The following is an 18,119-nucleotide window of genomic DNA, read 5'->3' as shown; positions in this document are numbered from 1 at the left end:
CTCAGTACCTGGATGAATCGAATTATCTAGATCCGTTTCAGTCGGGATTCAGGCCCGGGTACAGCACAGAGACAGCATTGGTTGCATTGGTTGATGATCTCTGGAGGGCTCGAGACAGGGGTTGCTCCTCAGTCCTTGTCCTATTAGACCTCTCAGCGGCTTTTGATACCATCGATCATGATATCATGCTGCACCGGTTGGAAGAGTTGGGGGTGGGGGGCACTGTTCTACAGTGGTTCTCCTCCTTTCTCTCTGACCGGTCGCAGTCTGTGTTGACAGGGGGGCAGAGGTCGACCCCGAGGCCCCTTATATGTGGGGTGCCACAAGGATCGGTCCTCTCGCCCCTTCTATTCAACATTTATGTGAAGCCGCTGGGTGAGATCATCCGTGGTTTTGGGGTGAAGTACCATCAGTACGCTGATGACACCCAGCTGTACATCTCCACCCCAGACCACCCCAATGATGCCCTCGAGGTGATGTCCCGGTGCCTGGAGGCCGTACGGATCTGGATGGGGAGGAACAAACTCAGACTCAACCCATCCAAGACCGAGTGGCTGTGGGTTCCGTCGTCCCGATATAGTCAGTTGGCGCCATCTCTGACTATTGGGGGCGAGTCGTTGGCTCCCATACGTTGGGCATCCTCCTGGACTCACGGCTGTCTTTTGAAGAGCATATGGCGGCCGTAGCCAGGAGGACTTTTTATCAGGTTCGCCTGATTCGCCAGTTGCATCCCTTTCTGGATCGGGACTCGTTACGCACGGTCACTCACGCCCTTGTCACCTCACGCCTGGATTATTGTAATGCTCTCTACATGGGGCTCCCCTTGAGAAGCACCCGAAGGCTCCAACTGGTCCAGAATGCGGCCGCGTGGGTGGTAATGGGAGCAATGTGGCGCTCTCATGTAACCCCCCTCCTGCGCGAGCTGCACTGGCTCCCAGTGGTCTTCCGGGTGCGCTTCAAGGTTTTGGTTACTATCTTTAGAGCGCTCCATGGCTCAGGACCAGGGTACTTACGAGACCGCCTCCTGCCACCAATAGCCTCTCACCGACCAGTTCGCTCCCATAGAGAGGGACTCCTCAGGGTGCCGTCGGCCAAACAATGTTGACTGACGGCCCCCAGGGGGAGAGCCTTTTCTGTGGGGGCACCTACCATCTGGAACGGGCTTCCCCCGGAGTTACGAAACATCCAAGACTTACGCATATTCCACCGTGCCCTGAAAACATTTCTATTCCAACAAGCTGGTCTGGCCTAACTCTCCCTTTTTAATTGGCTTTTAAACTGGCTTTTAAATTGGGTTTTAAACCTCTTTAGATAAATTTGGATTTTTTTTTTTAATCTTTGAGCCTAAATTACTTAATCTGTTTCTTAATAGTTTTTAACTTCTATATGTATTTGTATTTATTATGGCTGTTCACCGCCCTGAGTCCTTCGGGAGTAGGGCGGTATACAAATATGAAAAAATAAAATAAATAAATAAATAAGGGACATGCTGGGTTACCTATCCAATGGAATAATTTCCACTAAGGTAGATTTGAGGGAATCATACTACCAAGTGAAGATTAAGGAGGGGGATAAGTGGAAAACTGCATTCAACTGCCCTTTGGGTTGCTACCAATTTCAGGTGATGCCATTTGGGCTGGAAGGAGAGCCAGCAGAATTTGTGTAGTTGATAAACCAAGTCCTGTATGAACACCTGTATAAAGGGGTGCTGGTGTACCTAGATGACATTCTTATTTATACCAAGAACATGGAAGAGCACTTAAAGCTAGTGTGGGCAGTATTTGAGAAGTTATGAACAGCCCAGTTGTACATGAAGCTGTCTATGTGGGGCTTTCAAAAGACAATCCTAGACACATAGTGACTAAATTAATAGACCTGCGAAATACTGTGGACATAATATACTTAGACTTCACCAAGGCATTCAACAAAATAGACCACAACCTACTTCTTGGTAAGCTAGAAAAAAGTGGGATAGATTGCATCACCATCAGATGGATTCATAACTGGCTGACAAACTGTATCCAATGAGTAGTCCTTGATGGTCTATGTCTACATGGAGGGAAGTAAGCAGTGGAGTACCACAAGGTTCTGTCTTAGGCCCAGTATTCTTCAATATCTTCATAAACGACTTAGATGAGGGAATAGAAGGGGAACTTACCAAATTTGCAGGTGATACTAAGCTGGCAGGAATAGCTAACACCCTAGAAGATAGGCTCAAGATCCAGATGGATCTTGACAGACTTGAACACTGGGCCCTATCTAACAAAATGAAATTCAGTGTAGAGAAATGTAAAGTTTTACATTTCGGCAAAAAATCCCAAAAGTACACATATAGTTTGGGTGAAACCAGGCTTAATAGCAGTAACTGTGAGAGGAATCTTGGAGTCTTAATGGACAACCAGCTAAATATGAGCCAGCAGTGTGCAGGGGCAGCCAAAAAAGCCAATGCAATCCTAAAATGCATTAACAGAGGGATACAATAAAGATCAAGTGAGGTACTAATACCCCTCTATAAAGCCTTAGTAAGACTACACCTAGAATACTGCATCCAGTTTTGGTCACCACACTATAAAAAAGATGTTGAGACTCTAGAAAAAGTGTAGAGAAGAACAACCAAGATAATTAGGGGACTGGAGACTAAAACATATGAAGAATGGTTACAGGAACTGGGCATGGCTAGTCTGGTGAAGAGAAGGACCAGGGGAGACATGATAGCAGTGTTCCAATATTTGAGGGGCTGCCACAGAGAGGAAAGAGTCAAACTATTTTCCAAGGCACCTAAAGACCAGACAAGGAATAATGGATGCAAACTGACCAAGGAGAGATTCAACCTGGAAATAAGGAGAAATTTTCTGTCAGTGAGAACAATCAACCAGTGGAACAGCTTGCCTTCAGAATTTGTGGGAGCTACATCACTGGAGGCTTTCAGGAAGAGATTGGACTGCCTTTGTCGGAAATGGTGTAGGGCCGTGTTGGCAAACCTATGGCATGCGTGCTGGAAGTGGCACTCAGAGCCATTTCTCCAGGCACGCGGAGCCATCGCCCGTTGTTCTTCCGGGTTCCGCTACGGCGATCATCTGGTTTTCATGTGCATGGGCATGCCGGAAATTGGAAGAGCAGCCACCCATTGCACATGCGCACTCCAGGAAAATGATCTTCCTGTTTCCAGAGTGCGCACGTGCACCGGCCAGCTGGTCTGATTTCTGGCACGCATGCCCACACAAAGACCAGCAATTGACGCGCGTGCCAAAAGAGGGAATCCCGATGGTCACTTCCTAAGGGAGCAGAGCAAGGTAAGCCAGGGATTCCCTTCCTCCCTCCCCGCGCGAGCTACTTGTGCAGTCCGGATTACCAGCCTTTTGCCCATGCTGTTCCCCCAGTCAGAAGGGGGTGCGGGGAAATACGCAAGGAGGCCGTGGTTGCTGCCAGCTGGGCCCGCCTGCCTTCTCCGGTTGGCGGGCAGCTGAGGCTTGCAATGAATGGCGCAAACAGGACTGCAGCTCTGCCCCCGGGCTGTAAATGCGCCTTGCAGGAGCGGAGACTCGTGAGAGTCGAACCCTCCTGCCTGCCTTACGACGGGCCTTTCCAAGGCAGGGTTGGGCTCTCCAACCTTGGCAACTCTGGGAGTTCTCAAAGTCCACAAATCTTAAGGTTGCCAAGGTTGGAGAGCCCTGTTCCAAAGGGTGCTTGCAACCCGCGACTGAAGGAGCTGGAGTTGTGGCTGTGCCGGCCGTCCCGTCCCCCCCACCCCATTCGGTTCCCTTCCCCCCAGCTGCCCCCTCCTGCCATCGGGCTTGGTGCCTGCAATCGCCACAAGTGGGAATCATCCGCGCTGCCAGCGAATCCCGGGTTTCCTCCGTGCTGCATTCTGAGGGACCCAGCAAGGGAGTGCCAGGACCCCGGCCGCACTCTCCCCCGAGGCAGCCACGGCTGGACCGCTGCCTGGCCCGGCGAGCAGAGAGTGAAGGGGTGGCGTCTCCGGCCAGCCCGGCATCTGCTCTCTGCTTGGAGGACCTGCTGCTGGCTTTAGGAATGGTGCTGAGCTGAGCTGCCCCGGGAGGAACGGCCGTGAATTGGCACTGCGCTCTTGGCCTCCGACTGAGAGAGTCAGCCGTCTCCGTGGGGAAACCCACAGCAACACGCAGGGAGAAGCAACCCAGTGCAAGGCGGCGGCCCTGAGGCTGGACTGAAAGCTTGCCAGCCTTTTGGGGAAAGTGGAGCTCTGGTTCCTGGCTGCGGCTGCTGGTTGGGAGGCTCGGGCCCTGAGCAACGGCAGTTCCTGGCCTCACTGGCGTGGGGCAGAGGGAGTGCGGGGGAGTTTGCAAGGGCCACTCGGAGGGACCTTTGGGGAGTTTCAGCAGCCGGAGATTGAATGAAAAAATCTGGAGAAGCTAATAAACTAAACAATTGATCCGATACAGAATTTTCAGGCGGCAGCACGGGCTGGGACCAGCCGCCACCTGAAATGCAATGCACTTATCCTGCGGCTTGTATAAACTGCTCCCGCCCCTTTCAAAATAGCCACCCGGCGCTTCCCTTGGGCACTCAGGGCCTGCAAGAAGAAGGGGGGGAGAGGCAGGTGCGCTGGCAGAGACGGGCTTGACTCCTTATTCTGCTGTGACCCTGAATCCTTGCTTGGGCTCCTCCCTGCTGGGTGCTGGGCTTCCTGGGAAGCCTCCTGTGCCTTTGCTGCCTCGGAAAGAGGAAAGAGAAAATGAGTCTGCGGAGAAGGAGAAGGACTGGCGGCTCTGGAATGTGCATTTCCAGGGAAGAAAGGATTTTCAGGTGGCAGCGCAGGCTGGGACCAGCCGCTGCCTGAAATGCAATACATTTATCCCACGGTTTGCATAGAGCGCTCCTGCCCCTTTCAAAATAGCCACCAGGCGCTTCCCTTGGGTGCTCAGGGCCAGCAAGAACAAGGGGCGGAGAGGCAGGTGCGCCGGTGGAGACGGGCTTGGCTCCTCGTTCTGCTGCGACCCCGAATCCTTGCTTGGGCTCCTCCCTGCTGCCGCCCAAAAATGCTTTCCTCCCTGGAAATGCACATTCCAGAGCCGCACGCCCTTCTCCTCTTTCTCCACAGACTCATTTTCTCTTTCCTCTTTCTGAAGCAGCAAAGGCTGCCTCAGAAAGAACGAGGAAGCCAAAGCCCGTCTCTGCAGGCATGCCTGCCTCTCCCCCACCCCTCCTGAGCGCCTGAGGGAAGCGTTTTTTACTATTTGTTCATTTTGGTCCATAACATTCATCTCTTCCAAATCCTTCAATAGAACAAAGTGATTTGATAGATTAATTTCAAAATCGCTGTTCTCCTCTAACAGCTTATCACCGTTTTCCATTTTCGTGATTTTTTAATCCTTTTCATATGTTCTTTTCGACAGTCTGTCTTCACTTTAGCTCATACCATTCTATGGTCACTTCCAACGTTAAAACCATTGATGACAGTACAGTTACAGAATATGGTTTTATCACTTGACATGATGTCAATTTCGCTTGTGTACCCAGATGGATTCTTCCATGTCCATTTTCTACTAGCATTTTTCTTGTAAAATGAGTTCATGATATAAAATCTATTAGCTTGTCACCTCTATTATCTTGTTCACCACTTCCATACGGGCCAGTCACTTTTTCTTCAGTTTTTGTTCTTATTCTTGCATTCAAGTTATCCATTAGTATTCTGTATTAGCATTTTTCTTTTTGTTCTGTCCCCAACCCCACGCACACACACCAACAGACATTCAGGAGTTAAAGACCAAACCAGCCGGCAAAATCCTTTTCCTTATGATAACGGAACTTGGCAACAACTAGTGGCTGCCTGCCAAAAATTTATTATTTACAAAGAGGAGAGATAACTTCTCCCCACTTCTAATACATCAAAGGAAAGCAGTTCAATAATTACAGAATTAAATCAAGTCCAGAGATACTTCCAGCAAAGTCTTAAAGCAAAAATCCAGCAATGCAGAATGGCGTGGAAGCTTTCAGCTTTGTTCGTCACAAGGTTTGACTGGCCACCACGCTCCCTTTTATATCCTGTGGGGTGTGGTCCAGTGACTCAGCCTAATCTCGGGCACGCCCTTTCTTATCTCTGCGACGCTGGCATGGGTCCAGCCAAGACTTATTACCCTCATCACTGTCCATCTGTGGCTGCGTGGACGTGCTTGGCCCCGGCCCTATTTCTTGCTCTTCAGTGGACACCGAAGGCATTGCCAGAGAGGAGCGTCCTGGAGAGGGAGGCCTTGCCAACTCCTCTCCTTCACTCTCGGAGTCCTCTCCTGCCAATGACACAGGCTCAGGTAACGGAGCCACAACACTTTTCTTGAAGGTAGACCACATCGTCATAAAACTCTCCAACCTCTTAGAGCTTATTGTTGATATGAATGATTTGAAGCTTGTATTGTCAATTAAATGATGCAATGGGCTTCTCTGTTTGATATACTTTCAAATTTTACTAGTCTTTCAGCTTTTAGTTGATGAGAAAACCAACTCTGCCACATTGTCCATCTTGGGCATTTACATGGAGTAAATGCCCAGTCCTATCAAGTTCAACTAAATTTTTGCCTTTCTGTCGTGTTTTACATATTCCAATGATATCCCAATGCATATTATTGACTTGAATCAGCAGTTCTTCTAATGACGCGTCAGTTTTTATTGTTTGAATGTTGAGCATTCCTATGTTCAAAGTCCAAAGGCAGACTAATTTAACCTGGTGATTCTTAGCACCGTCTACCTTCGGGCAGATCTTCCCGCTGTCATGGGTAGTTACACTAGAACCTCCGGGGAATGAGGGCCGTTTTTGATATTGCATTGGAAAGAATAGATCATAATCTGCCACACTAGTCCAATGCAGATTGGCAGATGTGATTGGTGTTAGTCCAGGGTATCCATCATAAACAAGCAAATAAATAAACACAGTGCATTCAGAAAGTATTCAGACGGCCTTCACTTTTGTCAATTTTGTTATGCTGCAGCTCGATTCTAGTTGTTGAAACTCATTTTTTCCCATTAATCTACAATCAATATCCCATAAATGACAAAATGAAAACAGAAGTTTAGAAATGTCTGTAAATTTATTTTTAAAAAGTGAAATATCACATTGGCATAAATATTCAGATGCTTCACTCAGTAGTTTGTTGAAGCACCTTTGGCAGCAATTACACCTTGAGTCTTTTGGGATATGATGTGATAAGTTTTACACATCTGGATTGGACAATTTTCTGATATCTCTATATAATCTCTATATCTATCTATCTATCTATCTATCTATCTATCTAATCTATAGATAGATAGATAGATAGATAGATAGATAGATAGATAGACAGATAGATATAGATAGATAGATATAGAGATGAGAGAGAGAGAGAGAGAGAGAGAGACAGACAGACAGACAGACAGACAGACATAGATATGTGTGTGTGCGTGTGATTCTATATGTCTGAGGAAAAATGATAATATGTAACAGTCTTCCCACTATGCAACAACAAAAATGTTGAACTTTTACGCGTGTGTGTAAATAATTAGGAGTATTACCTGTAACTGTTCTATTTCTGCTCTGTTTAATTTGACATCAACGAGGTTAGCTGCAATTCCTTGAAAACACAGGAACACCTATTTAAAAAGATGAAAGACTTAAATGATTAGAAATATACATCCTAAAGATATTTCTAACATAGCAAAAAATCACTTTTGAATGACAGTGAGACATGATGGGGAAATTATCTGTATAATATTTTATTTATTATCATTTATTATTTATTATTTTTATTTTATTTTTATTATTTTTTTTATTGAAAAGTTTTATAAGAAATACAAACATTTTCTCCCCCCCCCTTCCCCCCGTCCCTAGACTTCCCAGAACAAGCACAGGGTATAGACATTCACAAACGTAAAACTAAAATATACTAACAAATTATTGCATTCGTATTTTCCCTAGATCTTTAACTCCTTATAACTCAAAAAACTATAAACATAAACTACTTAAAAATATTTCATTCATAAGCTATATGAATCTTCTTATTCAGATACTTCTTTTGTATATAGTCAATCCATCTTCTCCATTCCGATATGTATCTTTCATTTGAATGGTCTTTAAGATATGATGAAATTTTTGCCATCTCAGCCAAATGCACAACTTTTACTGTCCATTCCTCAATGGTGGGTGGATCTTCCTTCTTCCAGTACTGTGCCACCAGTAACCTGGCAGCTGTTATTAAATTCAAAACCAATTTCGTCTCTATCACAGTACAATCCGTAACTATTCCCAGCAAAAAGAACTGTGATGTAAATTTAATTTTTTTCCTTAAAATATTTTGAATAATCCACCATATTTTTATCCAAAAAGCCTTAATTTTTTTACATGTCCACCATATATGAAAATATGTAGCATCTTCACACTCACATCGCCAGCACTTAGGTTGTAAATTTGGATACATACAGGCTAGTTTTTTTGGGTCTAAATGCCATCTATAAAACATTTTATAAAAGTTCTCTCTTAAATTTTGAGCTTGTGTAAATCTTACATTTCTAACCCATATCTTTTCCCATGTTTCCATCATTATTGTTTCACCTATATTCTGTGCCCATTTTATCATACAATCCTTAACTAGCTCTGTTTCTGAATCTATTTCCACTAACACATTATACAACCTTTTTATATGCATTTGACCTTTATCTCTTATTTGCTTTATCAAATTCTCATCCTGTTGCAAAATACCAGTTTTTTTATCTTCTCGCCATCTGGTCTGCAGCTGTCCATACTGAAACCAAGTCCTAATAATTCCTTATTCTCTTAATTGCTCCATAGATTTTAATTGTAATCTGACTCCTTCCTTATAAAGGAGTTCCTTATATGTAATCTTATCTTGCTTTTGCTCCAAATTTATGTTCTCTATCGGTAACTTATCATTTAATTTATATTTATACTTTTTCCAGACACGTAATAGAGCATTTCTTAATATATGACTTTTAAAAGTCTTATCTACTTTCTTATCATACAATAAATAAGCATGCCAGCCGTAGACCAGACCATATCCTTCAATATTCAATATCTTTTCCTCCGTTAAATTTATCCAGTCTGTAATTGCTGAGAGGACCGCGGCTTCATAATACAATCTTAAATTAGGCATTTTAAGACCACCTCTTTCTCAAGTGTCTTGCATTATCTTATGATTAACTCGCGGTTTCTTCCCTGCCCACACAAACTTGTTTATGCCCTTCTGCCATTCCTTCAAATTTTCATCTTTCTTAAGTATAGGTATCATTTGAAAAAGAAATAAAAATTTTGGTAAAATATTCATTTTTACAGTGGCTATCCTTCCCAGCAAAGACAGTTGTAATTTTTTCCAATTTTCCATCTCTTTCTGTATTTTTTGCCATAACGGTTCATAGTTATACTGATACAATTTCATATTTGCAGTCAAAATATAAACCCCTAAATATTTAACCTTCTTAACTATTTCAAATCCTGTTAACCTTTCTATCTCTTCTTTCTGGCTTCTAACCATATTTTTAGCTATTATCTTTGTTTTAGCTGTATTTATTTTAAAACCAGATACATATCCATATGAGCAGATTATATCCATCAAGGCTGTAATCGATTGTACCGGTTGGGCTAAGGTAACTATCAGGTCATCCGCAAATGCTCGTAGCTTGTACTCATGCTGTCTAATTTTAATTCCCTTTATTGTATCCGTCCCATGTATTTAACTTAATAAAATTTCCAGCGTCAAAATAAACAATAACGGAGACAAGGGACAGCCTTGCCTTGTTCCTTTTTCGATATTAAAAATATCTGTTAAACCAACATTAATTATTATTTGCGCTGTTTGTTTTTGATATATTACCTTAATAGATTGTACAAAATGTTCTCCAAGTTGCATCCTTTCTATTAATTTTAATAAAAATTGCCAATTCAATCTATCAAAGGCTTTTTCAGCATCCAAAAAAACTAGCACTGCAAGGACCTGGTTGTTCCTTCCCAAATACTCTAATAAGTTAACAATTTGTCTTACATTGCTTTTCATTTGTCTACCATTTATAAAACCAGTTTGATCATGATGAATCATTTGCTGCATAACTGTCATTAATCTATTTGCTAAAATTTTAGCAAAAATCTTATAGTCTGTATTTAAAAGTGAAACCGGCCTATAGTTTTCAGGATCTGTATTGTCTTGCTCATCTTTTGGAATCAACGAAATAAATGCTGTCTTCCAAGTTGGAGGTACCCCTCCTCCCTCTTGTATATTATTAAATAATTCCTTCAATGGTTCCACCATTTCTTCCTGTAAGCTTTTATAATAAATGGCTGTCAAACCATCCGTTCCAGGAGCTTTACCCACTTTCAACTGCTTAATTGCAAACAAAATTTCCTCGGAGGTTATCAACTGATTTAAGCTATCCCTCTGCTCTTTTGAAATTGTATAAATGTTCTCTTTCTGCAGATATCTATCTATATCTATATCTTTAATTTTATCACCAGTATACAGCCTTGAATAAAACTCTAAAAAATATTTTTTAATCAATTCTTGCTCATAAACCTCTTTACCCTTATATTTTATTTTCTCTATTGTCCTTGATTTCTGCTTTTTCCTTAACAAATATGCTAACCACCTGCCTGGTTTATTAGCGTTACAAAAAGTATTATGTTTTGTATATTGTAAATTAGTTGCCACTTGATCTGCTATTAACATATTAAATTGACCCTTCAATAAATTAATTGCGTCTTTAATTTTCTTATCTGTTGGTTTGGCTATTAAAGCCCGTTCCTGTTTACTAATCTCATCTTCTAATTCTTTTCTTTTTTTCCCGTTTCTTTCTATATTTATTATTCAAATATATCAAAATTCCTCGCATATATGCTTTACTTGCATCCCATACCATTTCCATAGATGTACCCTTTTGCATGTTCATAGCAAAAAATTCTTTCATAAATTTTTTACACTCTTTTACATTTTCTTCATACCTAAACAAGTTACCATTTAACCTCCAGGACCTCCTAGGCCCTTTTCCATACTCCAATTCCAGCCAAACTGGACTATGGTCTGTCAAAGTTTTTGAGCAAATCTTCGTATTCTTCACCCTAGATAAGAGATCATTGGTAATTAATATAAAATCGATCCTTGAAAAAGATTGGTGTCTATCCGAAAAAAAGGTAAAATCTTTTTCTTCTGGGTTTCTTTCACGCCAAATATCCCTCAACTCCCAGTCGTCCATCATCTCCCAAAATGGTTTGGGCAATTTTGCTCTTGTTAAAACATTTTGTTTGGGTCCCTTCTTGTCTTTCTTTACGTCCAAAACACCATTCCAGTCCCCCAATAGGATGCAAGTTTTATATCCCCATTGTGTCAACTTTGAATGTAGTAAATTATAAAATTTTTCTTGTTGTTGGTTCGGGGCATAAACTCCAATTACAAGTATTTTTTCTCCTTTTATTAAAAGTTCAATCGTTAAAAATCTTCCTTGATCATCTGCTTCAACTAATTTAGCAATTAAGTCTCTTTTCAAATATATAACTATACCGTTTTTCTTCTCTGGTGCTGCTGCTACATAATGTGTACCTAATCTTGAATTTATCAGATATTTTTGATCTTGTATCCTGATATGAGTCTCTTGTAAACAAATTACTTCATTCTTAAATTGTTTAAGATAGTGAAATATTTTCCTTCTCTTCTGTGGAGAATTCAAACCATTGACATTCCAGGTCAAAAATCTAGTTCCCATCTCTGGGTCTCTGAAGCATCTGGAGCAATTTCTGATGGTCTTACCTCAGTTGACCTTTAGGTCTTGCTCCCCCCACAGCTTCTGTTTTGGTAGTTTCTTGGGTTGCCATCTGAAGTTGTTGCTGTCTTAATTCTTCCTTGCGCTTAGCTGTTGCTGCTCTGGTTTGTCTTTGATCCTTTGGTTCTTCTAATATGTCAATTAAGTCCAAATCTTGAACAGCCATCTGGATTTGTAACGGTTCTTCCTGACCAGTCAAAGCTCCCCCCTGAACTACTGTCAGTAGCTCTTCTCTCTCTCCTTCCATTACTTCCTTCTTTCTTTTTCCTTCTGGTGATTTGAGAGTCCCAGCCTTTAATACGTTGGTATAAAAATCTCTTGCTTTCCATATTGTGTTAAGCCAATATCTCTCTCCTGAATAAGTCACCACTAGGCCGGCTGGCACCTCCCATCTATACTGTAATTGGCGTTTTTTCAATTCATCCACCAGAAAAGCATACTCCCTTCTGGCTCTCAAGATCTTGGGGGGGATTTCTTTCATTGTCATCACCTCCTGGCCTTCAACCTGAAGCTTGTTTTTAAAAGTAGCCTGTAAAATTTCATTACGTAGTCTCCTTGTGGTAAAATATATTACAATGTCTCTTGGTAAATGTTTCTGTCTGGCCACCCAAGAGTTAACACGATATGCCTTGTCAATCTGCCAGCCCAGCTCATTTTTTGTCTCCCCCAGCAGCTGTGCTAATGCCTCTGACATCATTTCTTTCAAATTCTCTTGTTTATTCTCCTTCACCCCTCTAAATCTTAAAGCAAATTCCATATCTCTGTATTGTATCATCGTTACATCAGCTTCAGCCCTTTCAATTCTGTTCTGAGTTTCTCCTAATTTATTGTCCAAAATTTCCGTGGATTGCTTAATTTCTTGAACTTTATCATCCATCATTTCAATATCACCTGCCAAACATTTGAATGCCAGTAATATATCTTCCCTAATTTGCTGATTCCGAATTGAGATTTCATCTGAAACAGCCTGTATTTTTTCATTGGTTTCATTAATTTTTTCATTGGTTTCATTAATTTTTACATTAATCACAGTAGCAATTTTATCTTATGTGGCTTGTAGGGCTGCTTGTATCATCTCAAACATTAGAGTCTGTGGGTCTGTTGGGGGGGGCAGAGGCTTGCAATCTAGAAGTGTGAGCTGGGGAGCTTCCAGTGCTCCCAGTTCCTTTGATAGGAACAGTCTTTACAGATTTTGAGGCCATTTCAGTTTAAATTAGTCTTTATATTTTAGTCAGAAGCCAAAAAGAAAAGTTCCTCAAAGTCAAAGGATTTCCCCAATCATAAATTAACGTATTAAAGTCCTCCTTCTCTCAGTACAAAAGTTCTTATCAGGCAAGAGGCTGCCAGCAAAACAAAACTTCCCTGTAACTTTCACTATCCACGCCTCTTCAAGCCTCAATCGCCATTTTGTTGCAAATTGCTTAATTGTTACTTCCGAAGGAGGCTATAAACACTGGAGTTAAGTGTAAATACTTGCACTCTGACTTCTCCTGGCTTGTTCTGCCTGCAGCAATTCAAGATATAAATCCCTCATTTGTATTCAGCAGAAATTGGTCGCGGCTTCTAGCTCCGCTAATTAGCAGAGTCGTCCCAGGTCCGGAGCAGATTGACAGGCTTCTAGGGAGCTCTCACCCTTCGCGCCCCAGGATTTCTCCTAGGGGGCTCTGTCGGCTCTCCTCTCTCCCCTTTGCCCGGGGAGAGGTTTCCAAGCTGCCAGATAGCTGTTTTTCGGCTGTTCTGGCAGCTTTTATGGTGCCGGGGATCGGACACCCACAGAGGCATGTCAGCAAAGCTCGCAGAGCCAACCGGAAGTTTTATTATTCATATTTCTATGCCGCCCACTCTCCGAGGACTCTGGGCGGCTTACACCAAAAACAGTATACTAAATAGCATATATATTTCTGCAATGATTCTTTAGCCAAATCTATGCTAAATTTATAAGAATATTTTCTTTCATAATTAGTTTATTTAGAATATATATCTGAATTATAAACTGATATTTAATTGAGCCTCACTGTATTTAGCAAAAGTAACTTTCCCACATTTTCTACACGAACAATGCATAGAAAAGCTGGACACATGCATTTGTTACTTTAAAAACCTATAAAATATCAAGGAATGTAGCTTTCAACAAATCAGGACAACTTTACAATATTTACAGATCTGTTTCTAAAGTACTTATGTCAGATGACTTGCTGTATTACTTTATTACATATAAAATAGGATTCTCTGTGCTGTTAGTTCTGCTGCTGTTTGTTGGATTCAGGCTCCTGTTGGATCATTAAGGTGGAATGGAATGACAATAGTTTCAATCAGTTGGGAAATGGGCTGAATGATTAATATGAGAAAATAAAGCAGCTAAAACAGGTCCCCACCTTATTCTCCCTTGATAATTTTGAGTCTTTGAATTCTTGCTCAGTTGTTTTAATTGAATTTTAATACTGATAGTCCTTGGCTTACCATAATGGAGCCTGCCATTATAGTCACAAGTCGTTTAGCGATCGCTAAACAAGGTGCCCGCATGATCACCTCGTTTAACGATCCCAATTCCTGCTCTCCCCATTGTGGTTATTGACCATGAGAAGGCCCACTTCTTGGGACCCATGAGATAGAACTTTAATTGATGGGACCCAGATGGGGATGGGAAAACAGAGTAACAAGAGCTAGAAGGGACCTTGGAGGTCTTCTAGTCCAACCCCCTGCTTAGGTAGGAAACCCTACACCACTTCAGACAAATGGTTATCCAATATCTTCTTAAAAACTTTCAGTGTTGGAGTATTCACAACTTCTGGAGGCAAGCTGTTCCACTCATTAATTGTTCTAACTGTCAGGAAATTTCTCCTTAGTTCTAGGTTGCTTCTCTCCTTAATTAGTTTCCATTCATTGCTTCTTGTCCTGTCCTCGGGTGCTCTGGAGAATAGCTGGACTCCCTCTTCTTTGTGGCAGCCCCTGAGATATTGGAACACTGCTATCATGTCACCCCAAGTCCTTCTTTTCATTAAACTAGACATACCCACTTCCTGCATCTGTTCTTCATATGTTTTAGCCTCAAGTCCCCTAATCACCTTTGTTGCTCTTCTCTGCACTCCTTCTAGAATCTCTACATCTTTTTTACATCGTGGCAACCAAAACTGGATGCAGTATTCCAAGTGTGGCCTTACCAAGGCATTATAAAGTGGTATTAACACTTCACGTGATCTTGATTCTATCCCTCTGTTTATGCAGCCTAGAACTGTGTTGGCTTTTTTGGCAGCTGCTGCACACTGCTGGCTCATATTTAAATGGTTGTTCACTAGACTCCAAGATTCCTCTCACAGTTACTACTATTGAGCGAGGTACCACAAATACTGTGCATTTTGTTTTTCTTGCCTAAATGTAGAACCTTTCTTTTTTCACCATTGAATTTCATTTTGTTAGATAGTCTGTCAAGATCCCTCTGTATCTTAAGCCTATCTTCCGGAGTGTTTGCTATTCCTGCTAGCTTGATGTTGTCTGCAAATTTGATGAGTTCCCCATTTATCCCCTCGTCCAAATCATTGATGAAGATATTGAAGAGTACTGGGCCTAAAACAGAGCCTTGGGGTACCCCACTGCATACTTCCCTCCATGTAGATGCAGCTCCATTGAGTTAAGTGTGATTGGTCAGCCAGTTACGAATCCATCTGGTGGTGATGCTGTCTAACCCACATTTTTCTATTTTATCTAGTAGAAGGTTATGGTCTACTTTATCAAATGCCTTACTGAAGTCCAAGTAAATTATATCGATAACATTCCTTTGGTCCACTAATTTTGTCACTTTATCAAAGAATGCAATAAGATTAGTCTGGCATGATCTGTTTTTGACCAACCCATGTTGACTTTTGGTTATTACTTTGTTTGCTTCTAGGTGTTCACTGATTTGCTGCTTGATTATCTTTTCCAGAATCTTCCCTGGTATTGAGGTCAGGCTGATAGGTCTGTGGTTTCCTGGATCTATTTTTTTTCCTTTTTTGAAGATGGGAACTACATCAGCTCTTTTCCAGTCCTCTGGCAGTTCCCTGGTGCTCCAGGATCTTTGAAAGATATAGTTAAGTGATTCTGAGATCTTGTGTAATCCATCTGAACTCGTCTAGGGTAGACATGTCCTCACTTACCATTTTCTTCCCTATTTTAACTTGTGTTCCTAATCTGTTTTTGTGGTGCTGTTTTTGATAGGTTGGACTGTTTTTTCCCTTTGTATAAAGACAGATGAAAAAAACGAGCTAAGTAGTTCTGCTTTCTCCCTGTTGCTTGTCACCTTCTTGCCACTTTCTCCCAGCAATGGACCAATTGTTTCCTTGACTTTTTTCTTGTTTTTAACATGTTGGAAGAAGCTTTGTTATTTTTTACTTTTGTCACTAGCCTTTGTTCATTGTGAGCCTTAGCTTTCCTCACTTCATCTTTGCAGGCTCAGGTTATTTGCTGATATTCTGCCTTAGTTATGTGCCCCTCTTTCCACTTTTTATACTTGTCCTTTTTGTCTTTCAATTTGTCAGAGAGTTCTTTATGCAGCCATGCTGGTTTCTTTTGAGAGCTGTTATTTTTCTTCTTCATTGGTATTGTGCTAGACTGGGCTTTTATAATCGCATTTTTCAAAATTTCCCAAGCTTCTTGAGTTGTTTTCCCCTTGAGGATTCTCATCCATGGAATCCTGCCCAAGCTCTCTTTAAGTTTATTGAAATTAGCTCCAAGACTCTAGTTTGACTTTGTTTTATTGTTTCTGATTGCATAATGTTGAATTCCAATATTGCACGATCACTCGCCTCCAAGGTTCCTGTAGCCAGTGGCAGATTAAGGCTCACTGGTGCCCTAAGCACTGACAAATCTTGGTGCCCCCGCCTTTGTACATACTGTACAAATGAAGCCAAGGTTAGGCTACATAAAAGTTTCTTTTTCAATTTTGTGGTGCCCCCTTTGGGCCTGGTGCCCTAAGCATGTGCTTAGTCTGCTTAATGGTTAATACACCATTGCCTGTAGCTTCCACACCTTCTATCATTTCATCTCTGTTAATGAGAATTAAATCCAATATGGCTGATCCCCTTGTTCCCTTCTCTATTTTATGGGAAACAAAGTTGTCTGCTAAGTTTGTTAGGAACCTGTTGGATCTTCCACTTGGTGCAGAGTTTGTCTCCCAGTTGATGTCAGGGTAGTTAAAATCCCCCATTACTATTGTGATGCACTTCCTACATACTTAGTTAACTGATTAGCAAAGAATTCATCTATTTCCTCTGTTTGGTTGTGTGGCCTATAGCAGTGGTTCTCAACCTTCCTAATGCCGCGACCCTTTAATACAGTTCCTCATGTTGTGGTGACCCCCAACCAGGGGTGGGTTCTATTTTTTTTTACTACTGGTTCTGTGGGCGTGGCTTATTTTGTGGGTGTGGCTTGGAGGTCATGTGACTGGGTGGGCGTGGCTAGCTGGTCATGTGACCGGGTGGCCATGGTTATGTGTATAGGGACTACTCAGAGGGCTGAAAAAAGTCATTTCTGACAAGTCCTCGCACTTTTGACTGGTCCTCACACTTATGACCATCCTCACATTTATGCCTGTGCAGCATTCTTAACAACCATGTCACTCATTTCACAACTGCTTCTCTTCAACATGGTATAAGATAAGGCAAAAAACGTAAAATGTGAGGACAGTCGTAAATTCGAGGACTGGTCAAAAGTGCGAGGACCAGTCAAAAATAACTTTTTCAGCCCTCTGAGTAGTCCCTGTGCACAAAAGGACTACCGAGAGGGCTGAAAAAGGTGATTTCTGACAGGTCCTCGCACTTTTGACCGGTCTTCGCAGTTATGACTGGTCATCATTTATGCCCATTGTACCATTCTTAACAACCGTGTCACTCATTTCACAACTGCTTCTCTTCACCATGGTGACAAGATAGGGCAAAAACATAAATTGTGAGGACAGTCGTAAGTTCGAGGACTGGTCAAAAGTGCGAGGACCAGTCAAAAATAACTTTTTCAGCCCTCTGAGTAGTCCATATGCATAAAAGGATACAGCAATAGAGAGGGATGAAGGAAGGGAAGGGAAATTAGAATAGGAGTGAAGGTAAGCGAGGGAGGAAAACAGGAGGAGAAGGAGAAAGAGGAAGTAGGGAGAAGAAGAAGAGGGGAGGAAGAGAAAGTAAGTAAGAAAGAAAAGACAGAAGTGGTAGGTTTGAGGAGAAAGATTGCTGTACAATAAAAAAGATGAAAGGGAAGAAAGCCAACCCCAAACAAATATAAAGATATTAAGATAAAGAATGAATTGTTAAACTTTAAAGAATAAAAGAGAACAAATAGCAATAAATAGCAATAATTAGAAACATACATACAAACATACAACGTAT

General features: G+C 41.8%; 1 protein-coding gene across 4 annotated transcripts in view; it reads right to left on the bottom strand.

The window, feature by feature from the left end:
- The window catches only part of RAB28 (RAB28, member RAS oncogene family), a 402,891-nt gene that overhangs the window by 120,887 nt on the left and 263,885 nt on the right, over positions 1 to 18,119 (bottom strand). For all 4 annotated transcript variants that reach the window (XM_087875223.1, XM_034408871.3, XM_034408867.3 and 1 more), the window contains exon 6: positions 7,522 to 7,599. In XM_087875223.1, coding sequence (XP_087731349.1) covers positions 7,522 to 7,599 — 78 coding nt within the window. The remainder of the gene's footprint in view (positions 1 to 7,521; positions 7,600 to 18,119) is intronic.

This window comes from Pantherophis guttatus, chromosome 8 (assembly GCF_059756535.1).
Source record: "Pantherophis guttatus breed Tessera chromosome 8, ASM5975653v1, whole genome shotgun sequence".
Lineage (NCBI taxonomy): Eukaryota > Metazoa > Chordata > Lepidosauria > Squamata > Colubridae > Pantherophis > Pantherophis guttatus.
This window is presented reverse-complemented; position numbering and strand designations above follow the sequence as displayed.